The sequence below is a fragment of the Aristolochia californica genome, unplaced genomic scaffold (genome assembly GCF_029961685.1).
Source record: "Aristolochia californica isolate CCGP_79_NKW_82.1479 unplaced genomic scaffold, dmAriCali1.0.hap1 SCAF_12, whole genome shotgun sequence".
Taxonomy (NCBI): Eukaryota; Viridiplantae; Streptophyta; class Magnoliopsida; order Piperales; family Aristolochiaceae; genus Aristolochia; species Aristolochia californica.
The window spans coordinates 26,847,345-26,871,466 of NW_027181793.1; the positions used below are offsets into that span (position 1 = coordinate 26,847,345).

Consider the following 24,122-nt stretch of genomic DNA (forward strand, 5'->3'; position numbering starts at 1 on the left):
AAAAAAGGTGGAAATTTCTCATTTTTTTAATTCACTTGTTGCTTTGTTCATTAAATTGGTAAACCAAATTGACCCACAACCATATCCGATTAAACCTGGTTTAATTGACTGGTTCGATCCGGTTTTAGTACGGAATATTCACGAACATTATGAAATCTGCCAAATAAAAGATTCGGCATCAACGGCATCAACGCTATAAGAATGAGGCGGGAGAGAGTCGCGCGCGTGAATTCGAGGCCTAGCTTGAGACAGAAAAAGCAAAAAAAAGCTAACCATGACTTCGGACATCCCTTTCCGACCACCCAGTCAGCTGTACCCAGACACGTGACAAACCGCTGCTGGAGTTAGATATTATATATTTTCGGTGGGACCCCAGCTGTGTGACGGGTCCCACCTTTCATCTCCTCCGAAAGGTCAATGAGGCAGCAAAATGCTGTCGATGTGTCAAGCTATCTCTCGCGCTTTGCTTTTGTTTTCCCTCCGTCTGCCTCGACACTGGAGTCCAGGTGTACACTCATTTATTAATTAGTACTTTTTCTCTCTGACTGCACCTAAAAATCGCTGAGAAAATGCAGGCTGACTGACGCTTCAGATTCTGCTTCTCTCTCCTCAATTAGACTTTTGTTCAGTTTTTTCATTCCAAACGGGTGATCCAACGGCTTGGAGTGTCCAAATCAGGTACACGCGTCCGATCAGCAGACACAGTGGTTTCAGAGTTCAGACCGCCTCGAACCACTACAGTGAAGGTTACCCCTTTTTCTGCATTGAGCCTTGTCCACTCTCCGGCCACCGGTCTCTCTCTCCTTCTGCGCCTCTTTCTCTGGAGAGCCCTTCTCCGGTTGTGTGAAATGGGAAGAGGGCGGTGAGAGGTTTTACAATGGATAACACGTGGCAGATGAAATGTACTTCCTCGTGGCCGACGGCGTCTTCGCCTCTTCCGCCGCCTTCTCGAAACCAGGTTCTTGTCGATGATCATTTCATATTTGATAGGTTATATTTCTTCTGTTACTAACTTATCAGTTGGAGGGATGAAAATCGTTCTAAGAACGAGGGATATATGATGTGTATTAGGAAGCAATGGACTTGTTTCTTGTCTCCCTATGATTCCGTTTTTTTTTTTTTAGTGAGGTTGGAATGATCGGGGGAAAGAGTAATAAAAGGGCATTTGGTTATTGGATGCCTGTTTAAATGAATACTTATGGATTGTCATACTTGGTAATGTGTTAGATACGGCAATGCTGATAGCTCTATGGGTGCTATGGGTGTCTGTTATTCAGCTTTACTGTCATCAGAATGGTTTGTTTCTGGGTCATTTTTGTTTTCCGTTGATCGTTTCATTTAACAATTTTCCACCTTTCTTTTTGCCCGACCACCTGTTTTTTGTTCATGTTATTTAACCTGTCGACTGTTTGAGCCGGCTTCATATAGTGTCTTGCTTGAACACTGTTCGGAGTTGGGATTAAATGTATGCTAGTTGACTTTGCTTGTGGCAATAAAATCATCATATAGTGGATCCCATAATGACTCTTGCCTTGTGTTTTCTAAAGGATCTTCATCTGCTCATCAATGTGATGGATTGTGGCAATGCCATTTTTCTAGCTTCAGTTTTTATCTGAACTTTCCAAGTTCCAACCTTTTTTTTTCTCGTTTTTGAAATATATCCAAACTCTTGCTTTGTGATCCTTCATTTGTTCTCTCAGTCATGGAGGACCTTACAGCACATTTTATGACAGAAAACAAATGTTAACTCATGAGGGACTTAATAGATAGTGGAGACTTGGCTTCTGTGTTCTATTTTTTTTTTTTTTTTGAGTTATAAAAATTACTTAAAAATCTTGTAAATAATCATAAATAATACATTGAAAATGTATAAACCTATAAGAATGTTATAAATTAAACAAATCTATAATTTATAAGTGGATTGGGCCTTTGGGCTTGATGCTCCCATAGAGGTTTTAACAATGTGAAGTCTTGGTTTCAAGACTCACTAGTGTATGAGGTTCCACTTTAAAAAATAAAATAAAATGAAACCACAACCACTATATGCTCATTGTAAATGAGTCTTCGGTATGGAGTAACATTACCCTCATCCGATTCATTAATAAATAATCTGACCAAAAGCTTTTATTTGTTGCCATATTATAATCAGGGAGATAAAGTGGTAGGAGAGATAATCAGGTAGATTGTTAGCTGAAGCATTCCTTTGAGGTAGAAAGAGAAATTCGTTTGGGACAAGGCTTTGGTGAATCGAGCAAAAAATTGGGTATCAAATCATTGTTGCTGGCAAACCCGTGGAGTGTTAGAGTTGTACTCTTAATAGCTTTGTCAGATATTTTATATAAATATCCTCTTCATTTGATTCCTTTTGTTTCTTTGTTTAAGAATTTTTTTTTTTTGGTGAAATGGTGGTTTTCTTTAATATCCTTTGGTTATCTTTATGTTTCCCATTTAGTTATCTTGCTTCTGTGGGCTTTCATGACACTCTAGTATAATCTGGATTCTTTGGTTTGTAGGCCGATCCGAGTAGAGCTAATTACTTTCATCCCTATGTTGCACAAGAAGCTTCTCTTATGGAACATGCGGTCAGTCAAGAGCCATTGGTCTATAGCACATTGAACCTTGGCTCTAGTGGATTAAGCAGGCCTGACCTTGGAAGTTCGTTTTTATCTCTTTTATCTGGATCCAAGCAATCCCTACCTCATGAGCTTGTACAAAATGTAAGTTCCTTTGTTCCTTCATCATCTGGATCTGGAGTTCCTGGTGTACGGCTATCTTTTCATCGTCATAAGACTGAGGGCATTGGAAGTGGAGATGAGCATTCCTTGCGAATGGATCCTCACCGAGTCACAGTTGTGCACAACAATTGCAAAACAAGTTCATGTGATGGCGTAGGTTATACTAAAGCAGTTTTTAATCATGCACAAGACTTTCCTCCGAGGCAGGGGAACTCTGATGTGGCTTCCTCAACTATACCACACATACAGATTCTAAACAAAACTACATCTGAAGCTAAGTCAGCTTTAATGGGGACTTCACGTGTCTGTTGCCGAAATACAAGTATGTGATTAATCTAGATTAGACATTTGCTGTTCTGTCCTGATGTTGAGATTGAGATACATATTTTCTCTTCAATTAGGTGTACTGAGATAAGTTCTGTATCAATTTTAAAAGATAAGATGAATTGCAGGTGGGGATCTGCTTCTCAGCAACTTGGGATTTCTTGGAGTTCGTTGTTTATGCCATGGTTTCCAGATGTCTGTTGCTAAGTTTTGTGAGGTAGCCATCTAGTGAACTCAGGAATTTAACCTGGCAGCTTGCTAAACGTTTATGTACATGTCTTTTTTTTGAATGATTGTTAATTATTATTAACAAAAATTTGATTGTTTATTAACATCATTCGAGCTTCATTAAAGGAAGTCCTTACTGAAGCTTTTGTGCAGCACTCAGGATCATTTAGTGTTAATCCTGGAGAAGCTGTGCAACTGGAGAGTGGAGAGACTATTGGTCAGTGGCGTAGAATGTATTTTCTGAAGTTTGGGGTAAGACATTATGTGCAATATTCTCTTTTAAAATGTGGATTTAATTTTACTTTGTAGAAGTCTTTGTATTTCTGCTATTAAAAAAAAGAAAAACATTTCATATTTCTCTTGGGGGCATTCCCTGTAATTTCTTTTCCCATTAATATAATTCTTGCCATCTTCAGGAAAATTACTTACAACATAGTTGTCATGTTAGAGTCAGAAAAAAGAACTGATTGCAATATATTTCTGAGAGAGGTTAGATATATCCATTTATTTCTGCTCAGGACTGAAAACCAATTGCTGTCTGAGGCGTTTATTTAACTGTATAAATGCTGGGCGTGTTTAGGATGTTTTTATATCTTGTATTTTACTTTCTTAATGACATAAAGTAAAACGCAAAAACTGCCGAGGAATGAAAAAAGACATTGGGGCTGAAAAGAATACATTTTCTTTACAGTTTAATATCGGGTCCAGGTCCATCCCTAAATAACTAGCCAATATCAGGAGACATTTTCCCAATAAAAAATCAAGGATTTTTCATGACTTTTAACTTGTGATGGGATTTGACCATCTAATATACCTAGCCTATATCAGGAGGCATTTTCCCAACTAACAACCACAGAATTTTTCTGACTTAACTTGTGTGCGATTATTCCCACTCACATGTTATGCTATTATTTTCTACTGCCAGCATTACAAGGAGCTGCATTCTTTCAGCTTCCTTGAGTCACTAACTCTAAAACCATGGAAGCACATGAGCTGGTGCAAATTTTGATCTGGTGAAAGATTATGTTTAAATGTTGGAGCTATCAATCTCAGTGATTTTGAAATTATTTTGGCAACCCTGTCATGTGGTATGATTGTTTTTACAAGACCCTAATGTCAGGTGGTTCACTGAATTGTATATGCTAATACTCGCTTTACCTGATTTTTGAACTGTCTCACTTTTTGACTCCATAGTGGCAGTTTTTTATTAAAATTTTTAACTACGCTAGCTATGTTTTTGTTGGAAATTTTTCTAAAAACAGTTATTGTTGGAAATATTATAAAAATTCGCATCCATAAGTGCTCTGAAATGATTGTCTGAGTCGCACAAAAATTATACAAATGTGGTCTTTTTATTGCTTGTTAGTAGTGAATTTGGCCTGAAATTTTGTTCATGAATATTGTACTGTAGCATGTCTGACTGAAGCAAGCTATACTCATTTCTTACTGACCACTATTCATGTCTTAGATAAGAGTTCCTGATGACAGTAGTGGGTGGGATTGGCCTAATGGAATGTCAGCTTGTGGTGGTCTGGGAAATTCCAACTTCACAGCCTTGCCCATTTCCTTTAAAAACTCCAACACATTTCAGCCCTTGAATTCATTTGGAGGAGTATTGAGTTCTAGACAGCCTTTGAGTGATTCCCTATCTTATAAAGATTTCTATTCAGGGGAATTTTCGAATAAGAACATAATCCATTCTGCAGAACAGAAGAATCATCTCATTGGACCTAATGTTTCCAGAAGCTTTGTCGACTGCTCAAACACTGTTAATACAGGGCGGGCTTTAGTGCACACAGTTGTTGATAGTCGTGGACAGAAAAACTCTCTTGTTGGATCCAGTGGTCAGAAAAGTTTGGTGGCTCCTTCAGAAGACATTATTCCTGGGGCCTGGGAAATTTCCAAACATGCTTCAGATGGTGACCAGCAAACTGGTGCATATCATCAAAACGTTACTGATTACATCAATTTTATCAGTAAAGGCAGCAGATCTTTCAATTTGAATCAAAACTTGAGAAACTTGAAGCCTTTTGGAATGGATTCTATTGATGGCAGACATGTTGACTTGTCAAGGGAAGGACTTATTATGGACTCAAATGTTGCTCCATCAAACATTGAGTTGAGGCTTGGACAGCCTTCTCAACAGACCGTTGGGCTTGTGGGTTCAGTTCCCATTAGGTCTGAGCCATATAATGCGACATGTGATCCACTAAAAACACAATTTTATGAATCATGCATTCAAACAGGTAAATATTGATTTGTATAGCATTTGACGCTGCATCAATGCCTAATAATACTGCTTTTCTTTGATTTTAGCTTATCAATTGGAGATATTGCCCGGTTCTCATAGTTTTGGGTTTTGTATATTTCCATAGAATTTGGTAAGTGCTAGTTATGTTTTCTCTTTAGAATGATTGGAAATATCCAATGATGTTTCACGTAACAATTTTCTCCAGTTTTGTTAAAATATAGTTTTTGTGACTGAGTACATATAACTTCGTATTTGTTGAACCTTTTTTGCCAATTTGTTTAGGTCATTCTCATATTTTCAATTTTTTTGGCTATTTTCTGTGTTGTTTTCCATAAGAGGTCTAATCAGAAGCTTTTGAAGTTTCTTTTGTTTGAAAATGGCAAAACTTTGAATAAAAAATGAAGAGGAGAGCGAGCCTCAAGCCCCAGGGGGAACAGATTTCCTTGCAAAAATACAATTTCTGCAAGCACTAGACTTTTGTAGATAATCGTTCATCTAGATCATGTGGCTTGTGTTATTTCCTTTGCTTGGTACTTTTATATGGTTTGCCCCGTCATTTTATATGGAGTCCTTATTTTATGAAGCAGTCCATCCTCGGATAACACAGCAGTCCCAGCAAAATTTCCATTCTGTTCCTTCTGACTCATCAACTTCCAGTCAGAAAGAGAAGGAAATCCAGCTCAATCACATTCATCACTCCCTTGGGAAAATTGCTGCTATTGATGAAAGTAAGACTGAACAGCTCAAGGGTGTTGTACCGACCAAGAATCCACAAGTCTCTGCGTTCCTCTCACATTTCCCTACTTTGGAGGGGCTGCGATCCACACATAGCCAGATCAGTCTTGCAGAGGGCAGCAAATATCAACAAGTTCTGGTAAGGGCAGTGCAAGATGTTGATCCTCATATTAGTACATGTGACCAAGGTGATAAAGAGAAGGAAATCAAGCTCAATCACATTCATCACTCCCTTGGGAAAATTGCTGCTTTCGATCAAACTAAGACTGAATTGCTCAAGGGTGTTGGTCCGACTAAGAATCCGCAAGCCTCTGCATTTCTCTCACATTTTCCTACTTTGGAGGGACTGCGATCCACACAAAGCCAGATTACTCTTGCAGAGGGCAGCAAATATCAGCAAGTTCTGGTAAGGACAGTGCAAGATGTTGATCCTCATATTAGTAAATGTGATCAAGGTGATCACATTCACCACTCCCTTGAGAAAATTGCTGCTATTGATCAAATTAAGACTGAACAGCTCAAGGGTGTTGGTCCAACTAAGAATCCACAAGTCTCTGCATTTCTCTCACATTTCCCTACTTTGGAGGGGCGCCGACCCACACAAAGCCAGATCAGTCTTGCAGAGGGCAGCAAATATCAGCAAGTTCTGCTGAGGGCAGTGCAAGATGTTGATCCTCATATTAGTAAATGCGACCAAGGTGATAACTGGAGAACACGAAGAGTTGATGAATTGGAAGGCAAATTGAGCACAAGTGGTTCCTGTCTTTCTAATCACCTGGAGAAAAGTCAAGGTTTAAGATTGCTTGCTGATGACTTGTCCTATATCTCAGCACAGGCAGGTCAATTTTTCCAAAATAAGCAAGTTGGGGAGTCCAGCCAACTAGCTGGTTCTATTGATGGACACGAAAAGCAGCCATGTTATTTCCAGAGTTCTGGTGATCATCTTGATTGTGGCTTTTCCAGATCCACAAATTGTGCTCCTGTGATGGTTGGATCTGGTTTGGCTTCAACAGCTAATTCTGGCTATTTACCGACACTGCCTCCTTCTGCCTTTCTGGATAAAAATATAATTGATGCATGTAAGGATTCACTGGATGAGAATATGAAGTTGCTCACTTTCAGGAATATGGCAGAGTTGTCTAAACAGGAAAACCCAGTTACCTTTCAAATTAATCCAGTGCAAGGAAACCTTTTTTGCAGTAGTGAGATGGAGTTGCAGAAGAAAGTCTCTAGGGAACATCCGGAGTCATCCTGGAAACCTCAACAGGGAACTTTGCAGACTACCATAACAGCTCCACCTGAAGGTGCTAGTAGACAGTTTCAGTCTTGCTGTAATTGTCGCTTTACTGGCAGTGTTGAGAAGCTAATTGGTCTGGGAGGTAAACATGAACCTATCCCAATTCTACCTAGGGATTTCTCTTCTTTCTGTTTTTCCTTTTCTTTCTGTGACTTAGATCTGTGCATGTGGTATATATTAGTTGCTACCTAGGTCACCACATGCGTGGCCCTGTTAGGGATGCACAATCTGATAATGTTTCTCACACAATTAGTTTGACTCTCTGCATAATTTCAACTGGGGTGAAATTGGCTCACGTTTAGTTTGTAGGAATTCATTCATCAACAGCTGGACTAGTTGTTCAGGATTTGGAATGATGTAAAACCAACATGAGCTTGGAGTCTAGTGTTGTTTGATCAAGGTTCCTGGAACTCTATATTAGGCAATCCAATACAAATCGTATGGGATGTATCATTTCAGTCAATTCCTTATTAGAACAAGAATGAGTATCCTGCCAATACTTGGCCCACAAAAAGATTAGAAAGTTTTTGAAGAAGTAGCATTAATTTTTTTGCTTTTTAAAAAAGGCAAGCTTAACCATATGATGTGGGGACATTTTTTTTTTTTTTAAAGGATGCTGTGTGGGGACATATTTTAAATTTTAGAATTAGGATAAATTGGAAGGAAAGTGACATCCTTAGAGAGCTAACATAATAGCTGACAAAGCATTTAATCCCTTAGATTGAATCAGTCTGTGAATCCGAACCCAGGGCAAGCTTCTTATCGTCTCAAGAAAAACCCTCGGGATGAAAAACTAAAGCTAAAAGTGAATTAGTGGTCACAATCGATTAAGGTATTACTTCTGTATTATTCAGTGAAATAACATTAATTGTTATTTTTTTGAAAAGATTAAAAGACATACTTGCCATAATACTAACTTGAAAAATTAATGTCAACTCATCATCATGATTCTTGAGTTATGAATCATGTGGTACCGGTTAGGCTAGTGTTTTTTTTTCCTGTTTCTCATATGTTAATATAGTTATTATTCAAAATAACAAAATGTTTTACTGTGTACTTCTTATATTTTTAAAGATATTTATGAAATATACTTTCTGCTTATAAGATGCCTACAAAAGATTTTGTCTCAGCCTACCTAGACATGATTTTATCATGGTAACATGCTAAAGTTCTTTGTGATCTGAGAAAAGGGCCCATTAAGCACCTCATCTGCATCTCACAAGAATTGCTCTTTGCTCAATTGTGTCAGTATGTACAGGACAAATTGGTTGGTTGATACCAGGGAATCGCCTTCCAGGTTCTGGTAGACATGCTGGTGTGATTAACCTAAAAATAATGCAATCCCTAAATTTATGTGTCTATAGATGCACTTATAAAGAATACCCTGTGGGTAGGCATGATTATTCTGCTGTTTGGTACATCTGCAGGCCTTGGCTGTTGTAGCTTCTCAATTTCAACACAAGGGGTTTCGTTATGCCCCAATGGAATCAATCATGTAGCAGATGGGCAGCTACCAATGTTAAGGTGATTTAATTGCCCCTTTTCTGGTCAAAATAGTTTTATTTGCAACTACTGTTGGGAGGGACTTCATCCAAGTCTAATTTCATTAGAATTTGACATTGTAAAGGTTTTTTAAGGGAAGATGAGATAAATTAGTAGAGCAGGCGAGAAGATACAGAGCAGGGCCCCTGATAAAATAACGTGGCAACTCTGTAGGGTTTAGTCACACATTTTTTTGCAAATATTTTCAGCATTATTAGCTCAATGCAGCCTGCTCTGTAACCTTGTTTTGGCAGCTGCACAAGGGCAGCTTCATCATTTTGTGTTAAAATATGAGCCTGACATTGTAATCATGATATTTATCAGTATGATGTGCATCACCGTGGAAATCATCTTTCTGACATTTTTGAAGAAAAACTCTATTCTGAATCGAACTTGAAAATTCTATCTGGAATATATACGGTTTCTAATTTTCACATGAAGCTAAATAAATGATTTTTTCTTTTCTCCTCTTGCAGACTTGGGAGAGCAGAAAACAACAATATGGCTGGTTCTATAGTGTTTGACCATTGTAATCAGACTCAATCAAATTTATCTGCTGGCAATTGCAACTGTGTTGTTCATTCAAAGTATTTAACAAGAAACTGTATCCTTCCTAGAATGCATATTGATGCCTCAAAGGAACATGAAGGTAAGAATTTGAACCGTGGAATAACTGATAGAGAGATTGCCCTAGGTCATGGTGAAAGCTTACTGAAGAAAAGTATTATCACAAAAAAAGACTCTAGTACTTCTCAGTGGAAAGATGTTCCTGCGAAAGCCACTGGATCCATGGAGAGACAAGCAGGCTTTATTGACCAAAATCATGCTGATGGAGGTCAAATATCTGAAATCACAAGAAAAGGGTATGATGCAATTACTTCAGAAGCTGAGTTTCTAAAAGAGCAGCAGATGTCTAATGCTTGTTCTGGAAGTTCTGCTCCTGTTCTCACTGAGGTGTCAGTGGAAGTTAATGGAATATCTTGTACTGTTGATGCTGGTGATCATGGGTCTGTGCAGAATCTTTTAGTTGATGAAGGGTCAGGAACTGAAAAATGCTACTCTGATCGGAGTGGAAAGAGGATTGAAACCTTAAAAGCTGCATCTTCTTCTGCTTTATCAAATCAATTTCCACTCGATCTTATTGAAGAACTTAAACTGAGAAACTCATCCATCAAAGCAAAGAAGGACCGTGTAGAGCATTTTGAGCAGGAAGAAAAAGCAGGAAATAGAAAGAGAAAGACAAAATGGAAGAAATTAGATGCATCGACACCTTCAGTTAACAATGGTCCACAAATTGGTGGCAGCCATTATTCTGAATATTCATTAAAAGCTGATGATGGATCGAAGAATTGTGTTTTGCATTCTTCTGGGCCTTCAAATGTTAAAAGAAAAAGGTCTGCTTTATTACCCCAAAAGGTCTTTCAGAAAAAGAGCCTGCATGAATCTGAAGATTATGGCTGTAGGTATCAGGAAAATGATTGTAATAGTGAATTAAGGTGTGATTCGCGTCTTCTAACAACTCCTCGTATATTATCTGAGAGAAGGATAAGGCATGGGCAAACTTCAGATGTGAAAGCAAAACTTGAAGATTATCAAAGTACACTCAAAATTTGTGGGAAGAAGCAAAGGCTAGTAGTTCATGGGAATTTGGGTATTATTTCCAATGGGAAATCATCTGATGGTTACGTAAAACCTGCAAAGATTGTTTCCCTCAAATCAATTCTTAAAGTTGCTAAAAGATGTACTCTTGTTGAACATCATTTAGACCCTAATTTCGGTCCCACAAAAAAGTCTGGAATGCTAAGCTTAGAGAGAATAGAAGATTCATACAATAAACTTTCCCTTTCACAGAAAGTAGTTAATGGGGTTCATGAAGCTGTCATGGGAGAGCCCAGGAAGCTGTCCAATGCGAGTGTTAAGAAGACATATGGCTGTGAAACTAAAGGATGTTTTGTTGAACCTTTGCGGTCAAAGAAAGATATAAGTGAAGGGGTTCACCAATGTTTAAATCATGTCAGAATTTCTGGGGAGTCTACTGTTCAGATGAATCCTAGAGTAAAGGAAGCTCGAAAGCGCAGCCTTAATGAACTGACAGGTAGACTTAAAGAGGGGATTAGTGGTAGAGGATGGACTATTGTTGAAGTAGGCCCTATTTTTCTATTATACTTATTTTAGTTTTGTTTGAACAACTTAATGTTTAACTAACATGCTGCAGGAAAGAATTCGAAAGCTGCAAAGTACTTCCATTTGGAAGGTTCTGATCTCGCATCACAACCCGATTCCTTATTCTGTGAAATGGCTATTTTGAAGAAACCACAGCAAGTTGAAAATGAGAAAGCTAAACCTTGTCTACCAAATTCCAAGAAGTTAGTCATTCGTTAACATTTCCTTTGAATTTGAATCTGTTTCATAGGATTAATATATCTAATACTTTGCATTGAGCATTTTTTTTTTGTGAAAATCTTGGACTGATATTGTAAGAACTGGGTTGGAGCAGCTGGTTCAATCTAGTCGATCTGCAACCTGAAGCATTTCCATTTCTTGTAGCCTTAAAATAGGATTTGTTAGCATATTTTTTGCACCTGCCAACTGGACCTGTTTGACTGGTAGACTGCATTAATTGAACTGATCTGATCTGTATAACCCACACATAAATGCTTCTAGATAGCCGTGTTGGACATGTGATTCAAAACTTCCATCAATTGAGCCTTGTCAAGTCTACTTAACACTTCACCAAGCCTTGCCAATGTATAATAGTTTGTTAGAATTTGTATATCTAAATATGAGCAGGCAGATCCACAGTTTTTTGGGTGATTTTCTGCAACATCGGTTGGGCTCTAGAGTAAATTTATTCATGCTTCTTTGAATGGACCGCCTTATCTGATATTAATCTGATAAGAACAAAATTCAGTCTTCCTCTCAATGTGGCTTTCTCACTATGGGATTTGGTTGCAAATTTCTATCAGGAGGACCAAATCTGGGCCTTACAAATCAGAACTGGATGTCTTCTGCTGTGTGTGTGGAAGTGCAAACAAAGATGAGGATAATCGCTTATTGGAATGTAGTAGATGCTTGATCAGAGTACTTCATCTACCTCTGTAGTTTGTTGCTTTCACTGTCTTTCTGTCTCGGTCTTTACTTCAATGTTTGAGGTGGTTAATTGACTTCATTATTCTGAGTAGGTGCATCAAGCTTGTTATGGTGTTTCCAAAGTACCCAAAGGTTGTTGGTGTTGCAGACCATGCAGGACAAATTCTAAAAATATTGTGAGCACTTGAATTTTAATCTTGTACTAGTGTATTAGGACTTGCTTGTTGGGCTTAAAATCTATTTCCCTTGACTTTCGTTAACTTGTTACTTTTGTTTTGAAATAGTGATTGGCTTAAGTTTGTTACTTTCATTAAACCTTCTTGTTTTGTTTCTCTTGATTTTTTTTAACCTTTAAGTTTTGTAAATAAATGTCACGTCTTCAGGATACTACGAGTTATTAATCTGTCAACACAAATAGAGATACTCGAATTTTGATTCTTTTCTTGTTCATATGTTTCTGAGTGTTCTGTTATGTTGGTGGTGAGCATGGTGAAAATGATAATTTGGAGAAGGAAGTGCATTGTCACAAGGAAAATGTTAGAAATTAGAAACGAACTCTCTTATGGCTTGCATATAAAATAGCAAGGATTAATTGGACTCTATGTTGATATCTCTTATGGCTTGCATAAAAAAAAGTGAGGATTAATTGGATGTGACCAGTTCTCGGAGAGTATGTATGCCCTTCTTAATGGCATATAACTCCCAGGCTAGACAGAGATGATCTTTTGGGATGGATACTTTGCATATAGAAATAGTTAAATTCACAATTGCCAATAACGTGGTTGGGACATATTATGAGGAATTTCTAATTTTTAACTCTCAAACATTCTAAAAATTGCTATGATGATGATCATTCATAAGTCTAGAAATCCTTTATTTAGTGAAATCTAATAAGATAGATAATAGCCACCAAATGAACATGAGATTTTGCAGAATTCACATCTAAAATGAAGTGGCATGTTGATGTGGATTAAGCCTTTGGCTCAATGGCCATATTCGGTCATCTTAATGCGAAATCATCAGCTCAAGACTCAATGATGGCTTCTCATACTGGGGTATATGCAATCAATATTAAGAAGAACTGGCAGTGTTTATCTGGTCGTCTTTATGTTCCCATAGCAAAAAACATTGATTATCTGATGTAATGCTTGTCCTTTGCACTTGTCCGTTTATTTCAGTTTACTAAATCTTTGAGTTTTTATCTAGGCTTGTGTTTTATGTGGTTATGAAGGCGGAGCAATGACACGAGCCCTGCGAAGTTGGAGCATTGTGAAGAGCCTATTGAAGGCATGGAAAATGGATCTCTTGCCTGAAATTGGATCGCTTGAATCTTGTGTCAATTTAAGTGGTGGCACCTCTCAACTTGGAAGTTCTGATGTGAGATCTACTATAAGACTTATAACTGTTGAAGACAGCTCAGTGATTCCCATGGAAAGAAAATTGCATGGTTGCTCTATCAATTCAAGCATTGTTAGTTGTAATTTTCAAGTCCACAATACCATTACTTCAGGAATACTTGATCCCACTATTACTCAGTGGGTGCATATGGTTTGTGGGCTTTGGACCCCAGGAACACGGTGTCCAAATGTAGACACCATGAGCGCTTTCGATGTTTCTGGTGCATTGCGTGTGGGGAAAAATGTGGTAAATACTCTAGTTCCTCAGCACTTTTATTTATGTCAAATCATGTCTTTGTTTTTGGCTTCATCTTCTTCTTGAAGGCCTGCTAACAACTATTTTAGCTTATAACATGTGAACCTTATTCTGACTAGTTCTAGTGCTTTCAGGTGTGCTCAATGTGCCATCGTCCAGGGGGCTCATGTATCGAGTGCCGAATTGTAAATTGTTCTATCCATTTTCATCCTTGGTGTGCTCACCAAAAGGTACCGTCGATTTATTGTTTGTTCCATTTTTCATATGCAAAGTGTGAAAAGGTCCCACGTTGAAAAATCTTAAGTGAAGTGAATAAGTTATAATCATTTTGGGTTGGAACCAGATTAAACCCAACAATGATATCAGAGCCAGGTTGTGTGCGTGGGACGAGCCATAGTGTTTGGTCCCCAGGTTATTTGTCCTGTCTAAGTTCAATGAGTTGAGAGCCAAGTTGGCTTGCAATGTGACCATGTTGGCCCGTGATGTGTCCACAATACATATAAAACTTAGGTCTCACCTCATGGAGCTCACACAACACCTATAACCTGGGGAGTGCACACTAGGCCTCCCGCTCATGCATGCAACTAGGTTTTGATACCATTTGCAATTTCATGATCTTACAAGAAAAAGAGAGGAAACATGGTAGGAGAGAGAACACTGGAGAAAAAACGCACATTGAATTTTGTAAGAGAGTTGAATTAGGGTTACATCTTCTCTCCTATTTATAATTAAAATAATGATAAAAGACACTAATATCTTGCTACCCTTACACCCTTGGAAATAAGATTCTTTAAGAAAATACTTTCTAAGAAACCTAAGTAATTAGAAAATACATCTTCTAACATCATATTTATTCTTGTACTAATTCAGCTGTATATATTCCTTAGGGTTTATTGCAAAGTGAAGTTGAAGGTGTTGATAATGAGAAGGTTGGTTTTTATGGAAGATGCTTGCTTCATGCAACAAACAACAGTTTACATACTGGCAATCAGACTTTACATATTAATGCTGAAATGGAGGATCCAGCAGAAACGGAGTCAACTTGTGCACGCACTGAGGTATAATTCTGTTTAAAATAATCTCTCCTGTTGTAAATTTTCAGCTGAATTAAGTGCAAGATTTGTTAATTTGGATGCTTCTTTAACAACAGGGTTACAAAGGTCGCAAAACAGGAGAAGCTTTAAGGCATAACCTTGACTCAGAGTCTAATGACCAAAGTGGATGTCTTGTTACCCAAGAGCAGATCAATGCGTGGCTTCACATAAATGGGCAGAAATTATCCAGTAAAGTAGTTCTTTTAAAACCAATAGCATCAGATACCGAGTACGATTGTCGGGTATATTTCAAATCAGCCATTATGCTTTCCTTGGCTTTAAATTTTCTATGTGCTTTTTTGTTTAAAAGAAGTAATTTATTTGGCTGTGCTGTGAGTAAATCTTTGAGTGTGGCAATATGAGGTTATTTTGGCTCATATGATTTGCTCTTACTGTTCTATCATCTGTTACGTGTGATTTCTGCCCATCAAATTTATGTTAGCTTATTTATGACAGATGTTGTGTACTTCTACAGATGTGGGCAAGATTTGCTTACCCCTTTACTTTTGCTCTTGAGTTTCAGGCATAATTCTTTGTTAATCTTTGTTGTCTATGTTAGTTTTTAACTTTCAGTCAACTAGATGGTTAATGAATGTGTACTTTCAAGTGATTTTGCATAGCCAAATTTCACTCAAAATTTTTTTATCTGTTTGTTTGTCATCTGTATGGGACTTTTAGTTAGCATAGTTGGGAGAACCTGAATTTTTCTGCAATGTTATTTATGTACTTTGGCTGTGCTTATGATCCCCAAACCAGCCATTGTTAGCTTCATTAGTGTTGATACACATGAATTGAATGGAAATGGGTTGATACAATGTGTGGGTAAAAGTCTCACATAGGGAAATGAGAAAAAAATTTAATGGGTTATAAGGTTGAACAATAGACCTCCTAAGTGTCTAGTTATTTTGGGATGGAATTGAATTCAACCTAACATGGTATCAGAACAGGGCTTGGGCCGGGGCCCAGTGCATGTTCCCCAGGTTATTTTTTTTGTGTGGGTTCCATGAGGTGGAGCTAGGTTGTTTGTGTTGTAGATACATTGAGAAATAAGAAAAAAAGTTAATAGGTTATAAGGTTGAGTATTAAGCCTTTTAAGTAGCAAGTCATTTTGGATGGAACAGGCCTTTATAATATACTTTAAGAGAGTATGTTTGTTACAGATGTGTATTTAGTATTTATCTCTTCTGCATTAAATCAAAGATTGCATACTGCAAAAGCTTTTATTTTACCCCATCATCTCATTCTTAAGAAGTCTCTTGTTTGCTTTGTTGCTCCTACTTATAGAGAACTTAAAATACTGGCCACATTGTATTGTACTTGAAATGGCATTCGTTGTACAGTTGTTTTTGTGGTGACTGTATGTTGTTGGTAAAATATGCTTCAAACTGGTTGAGAAAGGCCTCTTCAAAACTTGTCCAAGTGAAGTCGAACCCTCCATTGCATCAGTCTGGTAGAATGACCAAACAGATAGTAGCCTACTATTACTAAAAATATAGTAACTTAGATAGCTGTTCACTTTATGAGAGGTCTACAAAGAGTTTTGCGTGACACATGTACTTCAGCCGCATTTTGCCAGACACTTCTTCAATGAAGAGGTAATATTTTTATACACCAAAAATGCTCCCATGAAGATTTTTCTTTGTCTTGTAATCTGAATTGACATGAGCCTGGTATTTTAACTCCACTCTTGAGCTCTTTGGTTATGTTGCCAGTGTGTTCTTTCTTCATCCAGTGAAGCAAAAGCATGCCAATTGTTTCAATACCATAGATCATTGTGTACATTTATCAGACTTTATTGTGTCATTATTAGCTGCTGTGTTTTTCGAGAATCTGTGAAAATTCAAGGCATTGTCTAAATATCTTTCCCTATGAGGATGTCAAATGTGTTTTTTGTCATGATAGTAAGTGTTTGGCTTGATGCAGAAAGAATATAGCCGTTACAAACAAACGAAGGGGTGGAAACATTTGGTTGTCTACAAGTCTGGTATACATGCACTTGGTCTTTATACATCCAAGTTTATTGCTCGTGGAGCCATGGTAATTGTGCTTGTGCAAAACTGAATTTTAAGAACTTCCTTGCCATATTATTTCTTTCTCCAATGTTTAGATGGAGCCTTGTAACTGGTTGTTTATTGGGGCGTTTATTTTGTAGGTTGTTGAGTATGTAGGTGAGATTGTGGGGCCACGTGTTGCAGATAAAAGAGAATTAGAATATCAGTCTGGTAAAAAACTGCAATACAAGAGTGCTTGTTACTTCTTCAGGATCGATAAGGAACATATAATTGATGCCACTCGCAGAGGTGGGATTGCTCGGTTTGTCAACCATTCGTGCCTGGTACTTGCTCTTTAAAAATAGTTCGTTTCTCTCTTTGATTTTCATTCTTTGTACATATTCTGACAGTCTGCCCCTTTTTGTATGTGGGTTCTTGTGGTCAGCCTAATTGTGTTGCCAAAATTATTTCTGTGAGGAATGAAAAGAAGGTAAAATGAAGTACTACATTAAAATTTTAAGATGTTATTAGCTCATGCTTGGTTTTTTCTTCATAGAGAATCTCCATCTGTATGCATGGTGCGTATCTGTCCATGGCATACTGCTATTTCCATCAACTTGACCAAAAAAAGAGATAGATTTACTTGTGAACTTATTTTCTTGGAGGATTTTTTTGTAAGACTTCTAGAATAAAATTAAGAAATTGCAGAACTGCTCTCTCGTCCTAATAATTCTAATCAAACAACATACAAGATGGTATTGTTCAAAACCAAGAACCGAATATTGTAACTAAATTTTATTTTCCTTAATAAGTTGTCAGAAGGGTATTGATCAACTTGGTGATCTTGCAGGTTGTTTTCTTTGCGGAAAGGGATATAAACCCAGGAGAGGAAATAACCTATGACTATCATTTTAATCATGAGGATGAAGGGAAGAAAATCCCATGCCTATGCAAATCAAAGAACTGCAGGCGTTACCTGAATTAACTGAGAATTTCTTGTCTGTACTGACACCTTCTTTTCTTCCTGCTCTTTGTCTGCTAATATATTTTTTGTTCCAATTCTGTTTTGGATTCACGCAATCCCCCCCATAGGTTGCCATTTTTTCGCTCAATTCTAATGGGTTTGAAAGCCTGTGCCTTTCTGACATTGTTTTTGGGCATAAAGGGTGAACATATTTTGCGAGGGGTCAGTACGGCGGAACGGTTTTGGCTGTTTACTTGCATTGAAAATTGTGGTGGAAAACGGAAGTTCTCCTATGAGAGAAACATTTGCGGGTTGCGGCATCCGGAGGGAACATCTCTATTATTTACTACCGTGCAGTTTCAGAAAAAAAACAAGAGAGACGGAGTAGTCTCTAGTTCCGCATCATATCTGAGAAATGTTTATGAGGCAACTGGAATCAATCCTGGATCGATTCTTTCAGGTGGAGCCATGGCCTCGACCAAATTTAGCGGCTGGTTGGAATGTGCTTCATCTGTTCTCTCATTTTTCTGGTACTTTCGGCTTGTATATATCCAAAGAAGCAGATGATCTAGTGTTGCTCACTTGACTGTAAACGTATTGTTCAATTAACTCCATTCGTACAGCATATATCGACTAACAGGGATGTTTCTCCTATACTCTTTACAGCCCCAGAAATGCCTTTTTGCAACTCCCACTGTCAAGCTCGGATCCCTCGTTTCTCAGTGTACTACTTCCAAAGAATAAAGAAAAAGCTTAAATAATGAGGTCGAAAATGATTATTGTTCGCTTACTCGGCATCGAAGCGAGTTGGTTTGCGAGCAGTTAAGAGTTCTGCTTGGTCCCGGTTCGGTTTAGCTTGACCAATCCCGAACTTGAACGGAATTCGAGTTCTGGCTTGTGGTTGTTTAGTTACCCGAGCCGAATTTGATCTAACCTTGCGAGATCGTGAGCTCTTTTTTGGGGAAAAGTTCAGAGATGCAGAGATGGTGCGGAAAAATCGCCGCGGTCGCTTCTCAGTCTCTCCTCTTCTGTCAACTTTCTACGATTCAAATTATCGAGAGAGTTAGAAAACTCACAGACTCTGCTTGGAGATGCCCTATTTCTTTTGTTTTGTGTTAGTTATTTTCAATTTTTCCTCTTTTTTTTTTGTTCAAATAGGTGTCTTATCGAGATAAGTTGTTGTGTAGAGTTTGCTCTGTCGCTTTGGATCACAACTGCAATTGCTTGGGCGAGCTCACCTATTTCCGTTTCTACCCGTTGTTTTGGTTGGGTTTTCGAAGGTATTCTGTGATGGGTTACCAGTGTCTTGCGAACTGACTTAGGTGCACGTATTTATACTGTTTAAAATTTTCATTTCCCTTGATTTCTCTCTTTGTATAGAGTTTACAAACAGTCTACCTCTAAAATAGATGTTTAAAAAGCCATGGTTACGACTTACGACAGAAGCCGACGGGTGGCATTAACTTCAAGCTGAAATAGTGCTAAGAGGTGCATTCGGTCTTTACACAGAGGCAACAATAAGTCCACACAACTGATGATATGGCATTTACTTAAAGCTGCATCTCCCATGTTTGTTTAAATCCCTCAGAGGGAAATAGTGCTGAGAATGAGAGGTGCATTCCTGTCTTTATGCAAATTGGCAACAATAGGTAGAAGCAACTGATGATACGTTCAAAACTTACCAAATATATATATTTTTTGTTTGCTTTGCATAGAGATATTCATGTTAATTTAAGTCTTTGAATTACTAGAAAGGTTTCCATTTACTTTGCAGGTTCCTAAGCACTCAAATTCTGAGTATAATCTGCTGGCCAGCCAAGGAAGAAATGGGCAAATACTGTTTCTTAAGCCGATCATGCCCCTAATGAACCTTGCATAATGCAAGGGTAAGATTCTCTATTTCTCCTGTTTTTAAATAGTTTGTTGGCTCTGCGGGCATTTGTTCATTCGGTGAGACTGTCACTATAAAAATATTATTTGATATGTTTAAGCATCTGCATGTTTCTTAGGTCATTTTGGACATGGAAAACTTCAAACTACTTCTTGTTTAAGGTTTTCATGACGGTTCTTTTTCCACTTCAATGGTTCTTTCTGCAAAGTTCCAGACATTTTCTTGCAACTATCTGTTATTTGGATTGGGAGAGTTAAAAACAATAGCAATAATGAAAGAAAGTGAGTCTTTAGTTGGAAAGACAAATCAAAATGGGGGGTGGATATTTTTGGCAAGCAATTTTAGTAAATTATGATATTTTCGGCATGCAAATTAATGTTTCTTTGTAGAACAACTGATTATTGTAAAAGCACATCTATTTTCCCAATTATTGATACAAAAGTCTACTTGCCATCCAAACCAGGAGCAGAAGTACGAACAAAATATAGTTTATGCAGGGTTAATATACAAAGGTTATGTTTTATTTTAAGTAGAGGTTATGCTCAATTTTATGGAAAATATATGCATAATTTTATATATAACATGTGTTTTATGTAAACTACATTGCTTGTGCTTGTGCCTGGCTCCCATGTTTGGTTTTAAATAGGTTAACATCGACTTGTTATAAATGGCTTATTTGGAAACAGCAAAAGTCATTTACCGATTCACGTCGCCGCCAGCTACGCCTCATCACAACAAGATCGACTACGCGTCTACTCGAATGGTTTGATTGTAGAAAACTGAGGAAAATCAATCGGAGGAAAAGACAATGTCGAAAAAGACTTAGAAAGAGAAATAGCAGAGAAATAACCAAGACAGGGAGAAAGACAGTACGGAAGAATAGCAGAAAAAGATAACGAAGACCGGACTGCTCAGATCTTCTGGATTTAATCGAGTACCCGGTACTTTTTCTTTTCTCCTAATCTTCGGATTGTAGATAATATTTGGTACATAAGAATTTTTACATTGGGATCTTGATTATGAATTTTAAAAGTAAAAACAAGACTTTACAACACATCTTTCTTGTCTCTAACAGGCCAACTGGAAGTAAATTGACCAAATGAGATCCATTACGAACTTCAAATCGCATGAACAACTGTTAATGGAATACTTCACTGTATTCCGGTTTAGAGAGGGGGAGAAAGAGAACTCGAGCTCGTGGGAGAATAATTTTAGAGGACTTACATGAAAATTGGTATTCTAGGCCTCATCGGAGTTTCAGTAATTCGGACTCCTCGCAGTTCGATTTTCTCCCTCAAACGATGATGACGGTGAATGGGTCGTCGTCTCATACACGGTAAAATCTGGTTCTATATTAACCCGGTTTAGGGATTTGCTGGATGGCGTGGTCCAACATGGAGTTCCGTTTTCATATTATCGTCCGCCAGCATCCATAATGGATTACTAATTTCTCATGAGGGTATTGACGTAATTACAAGTTACAACCCTCAAGAGTCTCAAACAATCTCTATACGGCATTGCAGGAGTAGAAACTTTCTCCGCAGACGCCGCCCTTCCCCCCGTTGAGTTCCTTCTCTGCCGCTACATTTGCCCTCCATCTCGCCGACCCTCCGCCGCGTGGTTTGGTAATTTTCATTATTTTTGCTTTCTACGTTCTGTAGACTTTCCATCCCCTCTCGCTCTGTCTGTAGAGACTCAAGTCTAGATTTACGTGATAATTCTGAACCTACATGATCTCTTCACGAGTTGAATGAAAGAAACTGAATTATGAAAATTCTACCGAACTCGCAAAAACTTTTCAATCGAATGATAGTCGTAAAGGATTTCTTTTTCTTGCTTCTGGTCTTTGAGTCTGATTTTGAATTAAGAAATATTGTAGCGGTTTTATCGGATTTTACAATGTTTTATATTTTTTCAGGATTTCATAATTTTCTTTTTGATTTTTATTTGTCTAAATCATCAAGCTAATGTGCTGGTCTAAGTCGTTATATGGATCGGGCTTTCTTTTAATTTATTGATCAGATGTAATGTGTTTCTTACTCGCACCAATTTATTTTCTGGTTTCATGTTTTTAGTATGGTTCGGAGAAGCTGCAATTTTTGTGAGTGATAAGTTTTGTGTGCTCGGAATTATCTGGATATCGAAAACGGAAAGCAAGCTCATGTGGTCCCTCATCTTGATACAATGAGAGCACACAGGACTGACTATAAGCTACCTGAATGCTTCTCAAATTTTTGATACGTCCTTAATTTCTCAAAAACAGGAAACTAGATCTCAATGGATTGCTTGCCAGATCAATTGATTTGGGAGATCCTGGTAAAACTTAAAACGACTGCTGATAGAAGTTCGGCGTCTTTAGCCTGTAAACGCCTCTATGAATTGGAGAGAGAACAGAGACATATCCTTCGAGTTGGTTGTGGATTGGATCCTGCACATGAAGCTCTGGCATCTCTTTGCACCAGATTTCCAAATTTATCAAAAGTGGACATTACGTACTCGGGCTGGATGTCTAGATTAGGAAAGCAACTGGACGACCAAGGACTTCTCGTGCTTGCTAACCATTGCACTTCTCTGGTGGACCTCACTCTTCGCTTCTGCACCTTCATCACCGACTCTGGTCTTGGACATCTGGCTTCTTGCAAACAGCTTCGGGCTTTAAAACTAAATTTCACTCCCAGGGTCACAGGTTGTGGAATTTTATCTCTAGCTGTTGGATGTAAGAAACTTGCCACACTTCATCTTATACGATGCTTAAATGTGAGTAGCGTAGAATGGTTGGAATATCTTGGTAAGATTGAGACCTTGGAAGATCTCTCTATCAAGAAATGTCGGGCCATTGGAGAAGGGGATCTTGCTAAGCTGGGTTCTGGCTGGCGAAAACTGACAAGGCTATTATTTGAGGTGGATGTGAACTATAGATACATGAAAGTGCACAATCCATTAGCAGTGGACCGGTGGCAGAGACAGTCAACTCCATGCGAGTCCATGAAAGAGCTTAGCTTGGTGAATTGCATTGTTAGTCCAGGCAGAGGCCTTTCATGTGTGCTGGGTAACTGTGAGAAATTGGAAAAGCTTCACCTTGACATGTGTGTCGGGGTTAGAGATTGTGATATGATGAGCTTAGCCCAAAAGTCTAGAAATCTTAAGTCACTTTCACTTCGGATTTCATCAGATACGTCACTTCCTGCCTTGATTGGTAATCCAGTAAGGCTAACCGATGAGAGTTTCAAAGCCATAGCTCGAAATTGTTCTCAACTCGAGTCTGTAAAGTTATCCTTCTCTGATGGGGAATTCCCTTCTTTTCCTTCTTTTACCTTGACAGGTATACTTACTCTGATTCAGAACTGTCCAATTCGGGTTTTGACTCTTGACCATGTTTCTTCATTTAGTGATTATGGGATGGAGGCACTTTGTTCTGCGCACTGTTTGGATACTTTGGAGCTTTCAAAATGTCAAGAGATCAGTGATGAGGGTTTAATGCATGTGAGACACTTCCCTCTGTTGAGAACTTTGAGGTTATGGAAGTGTTTAGGTGTTACAGATGCAGGATTAAAACCGCTTGTTGAGTTGCAGAAATTGGAGTTTTTGGCAGTGGAGGACTGCCCACTGATTTCCGAGGAAGGCGTTCAAGGGTCTGCAATGTTTGTTTCTTATAAGCAAGACTTACGATGGATGATTTGATATTCTTACATCATCATGTCTTCAGATATTCATTTCCCACTACCTGTGAAAAGATAATGCTTGCTCTTACTGGTCAGTCTGATCCTGGCTTAATATGAGGTCTCCCTCGCTGATATATTTTCTGAAATTACGTGAAATCAATGTCTACTTGGACTGATAATTATCCATGTAAAAGGGTAAACTTATTTGAATGGCTTAAGATATCTGTGTACATATGCTCTGTTCCATTCTACTCTTATGTCACTATTATATGAGGGATTAGCTTGAATGTGCTTAATATATATCAGTAGTCTAGCTTCTTGGTCTTAACTTCTTGCCATTTTCACTTACCTAGTTTCCTGTGTGGAACATTTGTGAACATATATGAAAAGTTATTGGTGCGAACACGAGAAATGGCTGTCCGATCGTGATCGAATGGTTAAGATAGCGTTTCGCATGTGTTCACACCAAATGGTTTTTGGTAGTGGATTGGCTTCGTTTAAATTTGTCAGTTTATATCGGCAAACAAGAAGAAGATGGCATTAACTTGGTTATGCTGTTTTTCCCATGTACGATCTCCACTAAAATTCCTTTTCAACCACTCCTCCGCAGGGGAGATCTGCGTTGTCTTTGATATTTTAACAGCCTAATCGATAGCGTGATTTGT

The 24,122-nt window shown here is 38.1% G+C and overlaps 2 protein-coding genes across 12 annotated transcripts; both read left to right on the forward strand.

Moving 5' to 3' along the window:
• The first annotated feature begins 491 nt into the window (after nucleotides 1-491).
• Nucleotides 492-18,540, forward strand: LOC137945186 (uncharacterized). Of its 3 annotated transcripts, none has more exons than XM_068790958.1 (19): nucleotides 492-958; nucleotides 2,514-3,057; nucleotides 3,188-3,276; nucleotides 3,441-3,539; nucleotides 4,756-5,533; nucleotides 6,123-7,652; nucleotides 8,998-9,094; nucleotides 9,589-11,207; nucleotides 11,328-11,478; nucleotides 12,079-12,193; nucleotides 12,295-12,378; nucleotides 13,409-13,846; nucleotides 13,990-14,085; nucleotides 14,743-14,913; nucleotides 15,006-15,191; nucleotides 16,873-16,986; nucleotides 17,102-17,284; nucleotides 17,386-17,430; nucleotides 17,791-18,540. In XM_068790958.1, the coding sequence occupies exons 1-19, from the start codon at nucleotides 878-880 to the stop codon at nucleotides 17,923-17,925; spliced, it is 6,555 nt and encodes a 2,184-aa protein (XP_068647059.1). In that variant the 5' UTR covers nucleotides 492-877; the 3' UTR covers nucleotides 17,926-18,540. The 3 variants fall into 3 exon arrangements, with proteins under 3 accessions (XP_068647059.1, XP_068647060.1, XP_068647061.1); XM_068790959.1 differs by having other exon boundaries at nucleotides 6,126-7,652; XM_068790960.1 differs by lacking the exons at nucleotides 492-958; nucleotides 2,514-3,057 and having other exon boundaries at nucleotides 3,227-3,276; nucleotides 3,448-3,539.
• Nucleotides 18,541-18,860: 320 nt separating this feature from the next.
• Nucleotides 18,861-23,767, forward strand: LOC137946498 (F-box/LRR-repeat protein 14). Of its 9 annotated transcripts, XM_068792814.1 has the most exons (8): nucleotides 18,861-18,966; nucleotides 19,092-19,226; nucleotides 19,348-19,517; nucleotides 19,679-19,790; nucleotides 20,482-20,736; nucleotides 20,871-21,131; nucleotides 21,319-21,420; nucleotides 21,871-23,767. In XM_068792814.1, exon 8 carries the CDS (start codon nucleotides 22,073-22,075, stop codon nucleotides 23,474-23,476), a length of 1,404 nt encoding a protein of 467 aa, XP_068648915.1. In that variant the 5' UTR covers nucleotides 18,861-18,966; nucleotides 19,092-19,226; nucleotides 19,348-19,517; nucleotides 19,679-19,790; nucleotides 20,482-20,736; nucleotides 20,871-21,131; nucleotides 21,319-21,420; nucleotides 21,871-22,072; the 3' UTR covers nucleotides 23,477-23,767. The 9 variants fall into 9 exon arrangements, with proteins under 9 accessions (XP_068648915.1, XP_068648914.1, XP_068648917.1 ...); XM_068792813.1 differs by having other exon boundaries at nucleotides 18,861-19,226; nucleotides 19,314-19,517; XM_068792816.1 differs by having other exon boundaries at nucleotides 18,861-19,226; nucleotides 19,348-19,553.
• Nucleotides 23,768-24,122: the final 355 nt, after the last annotated feature.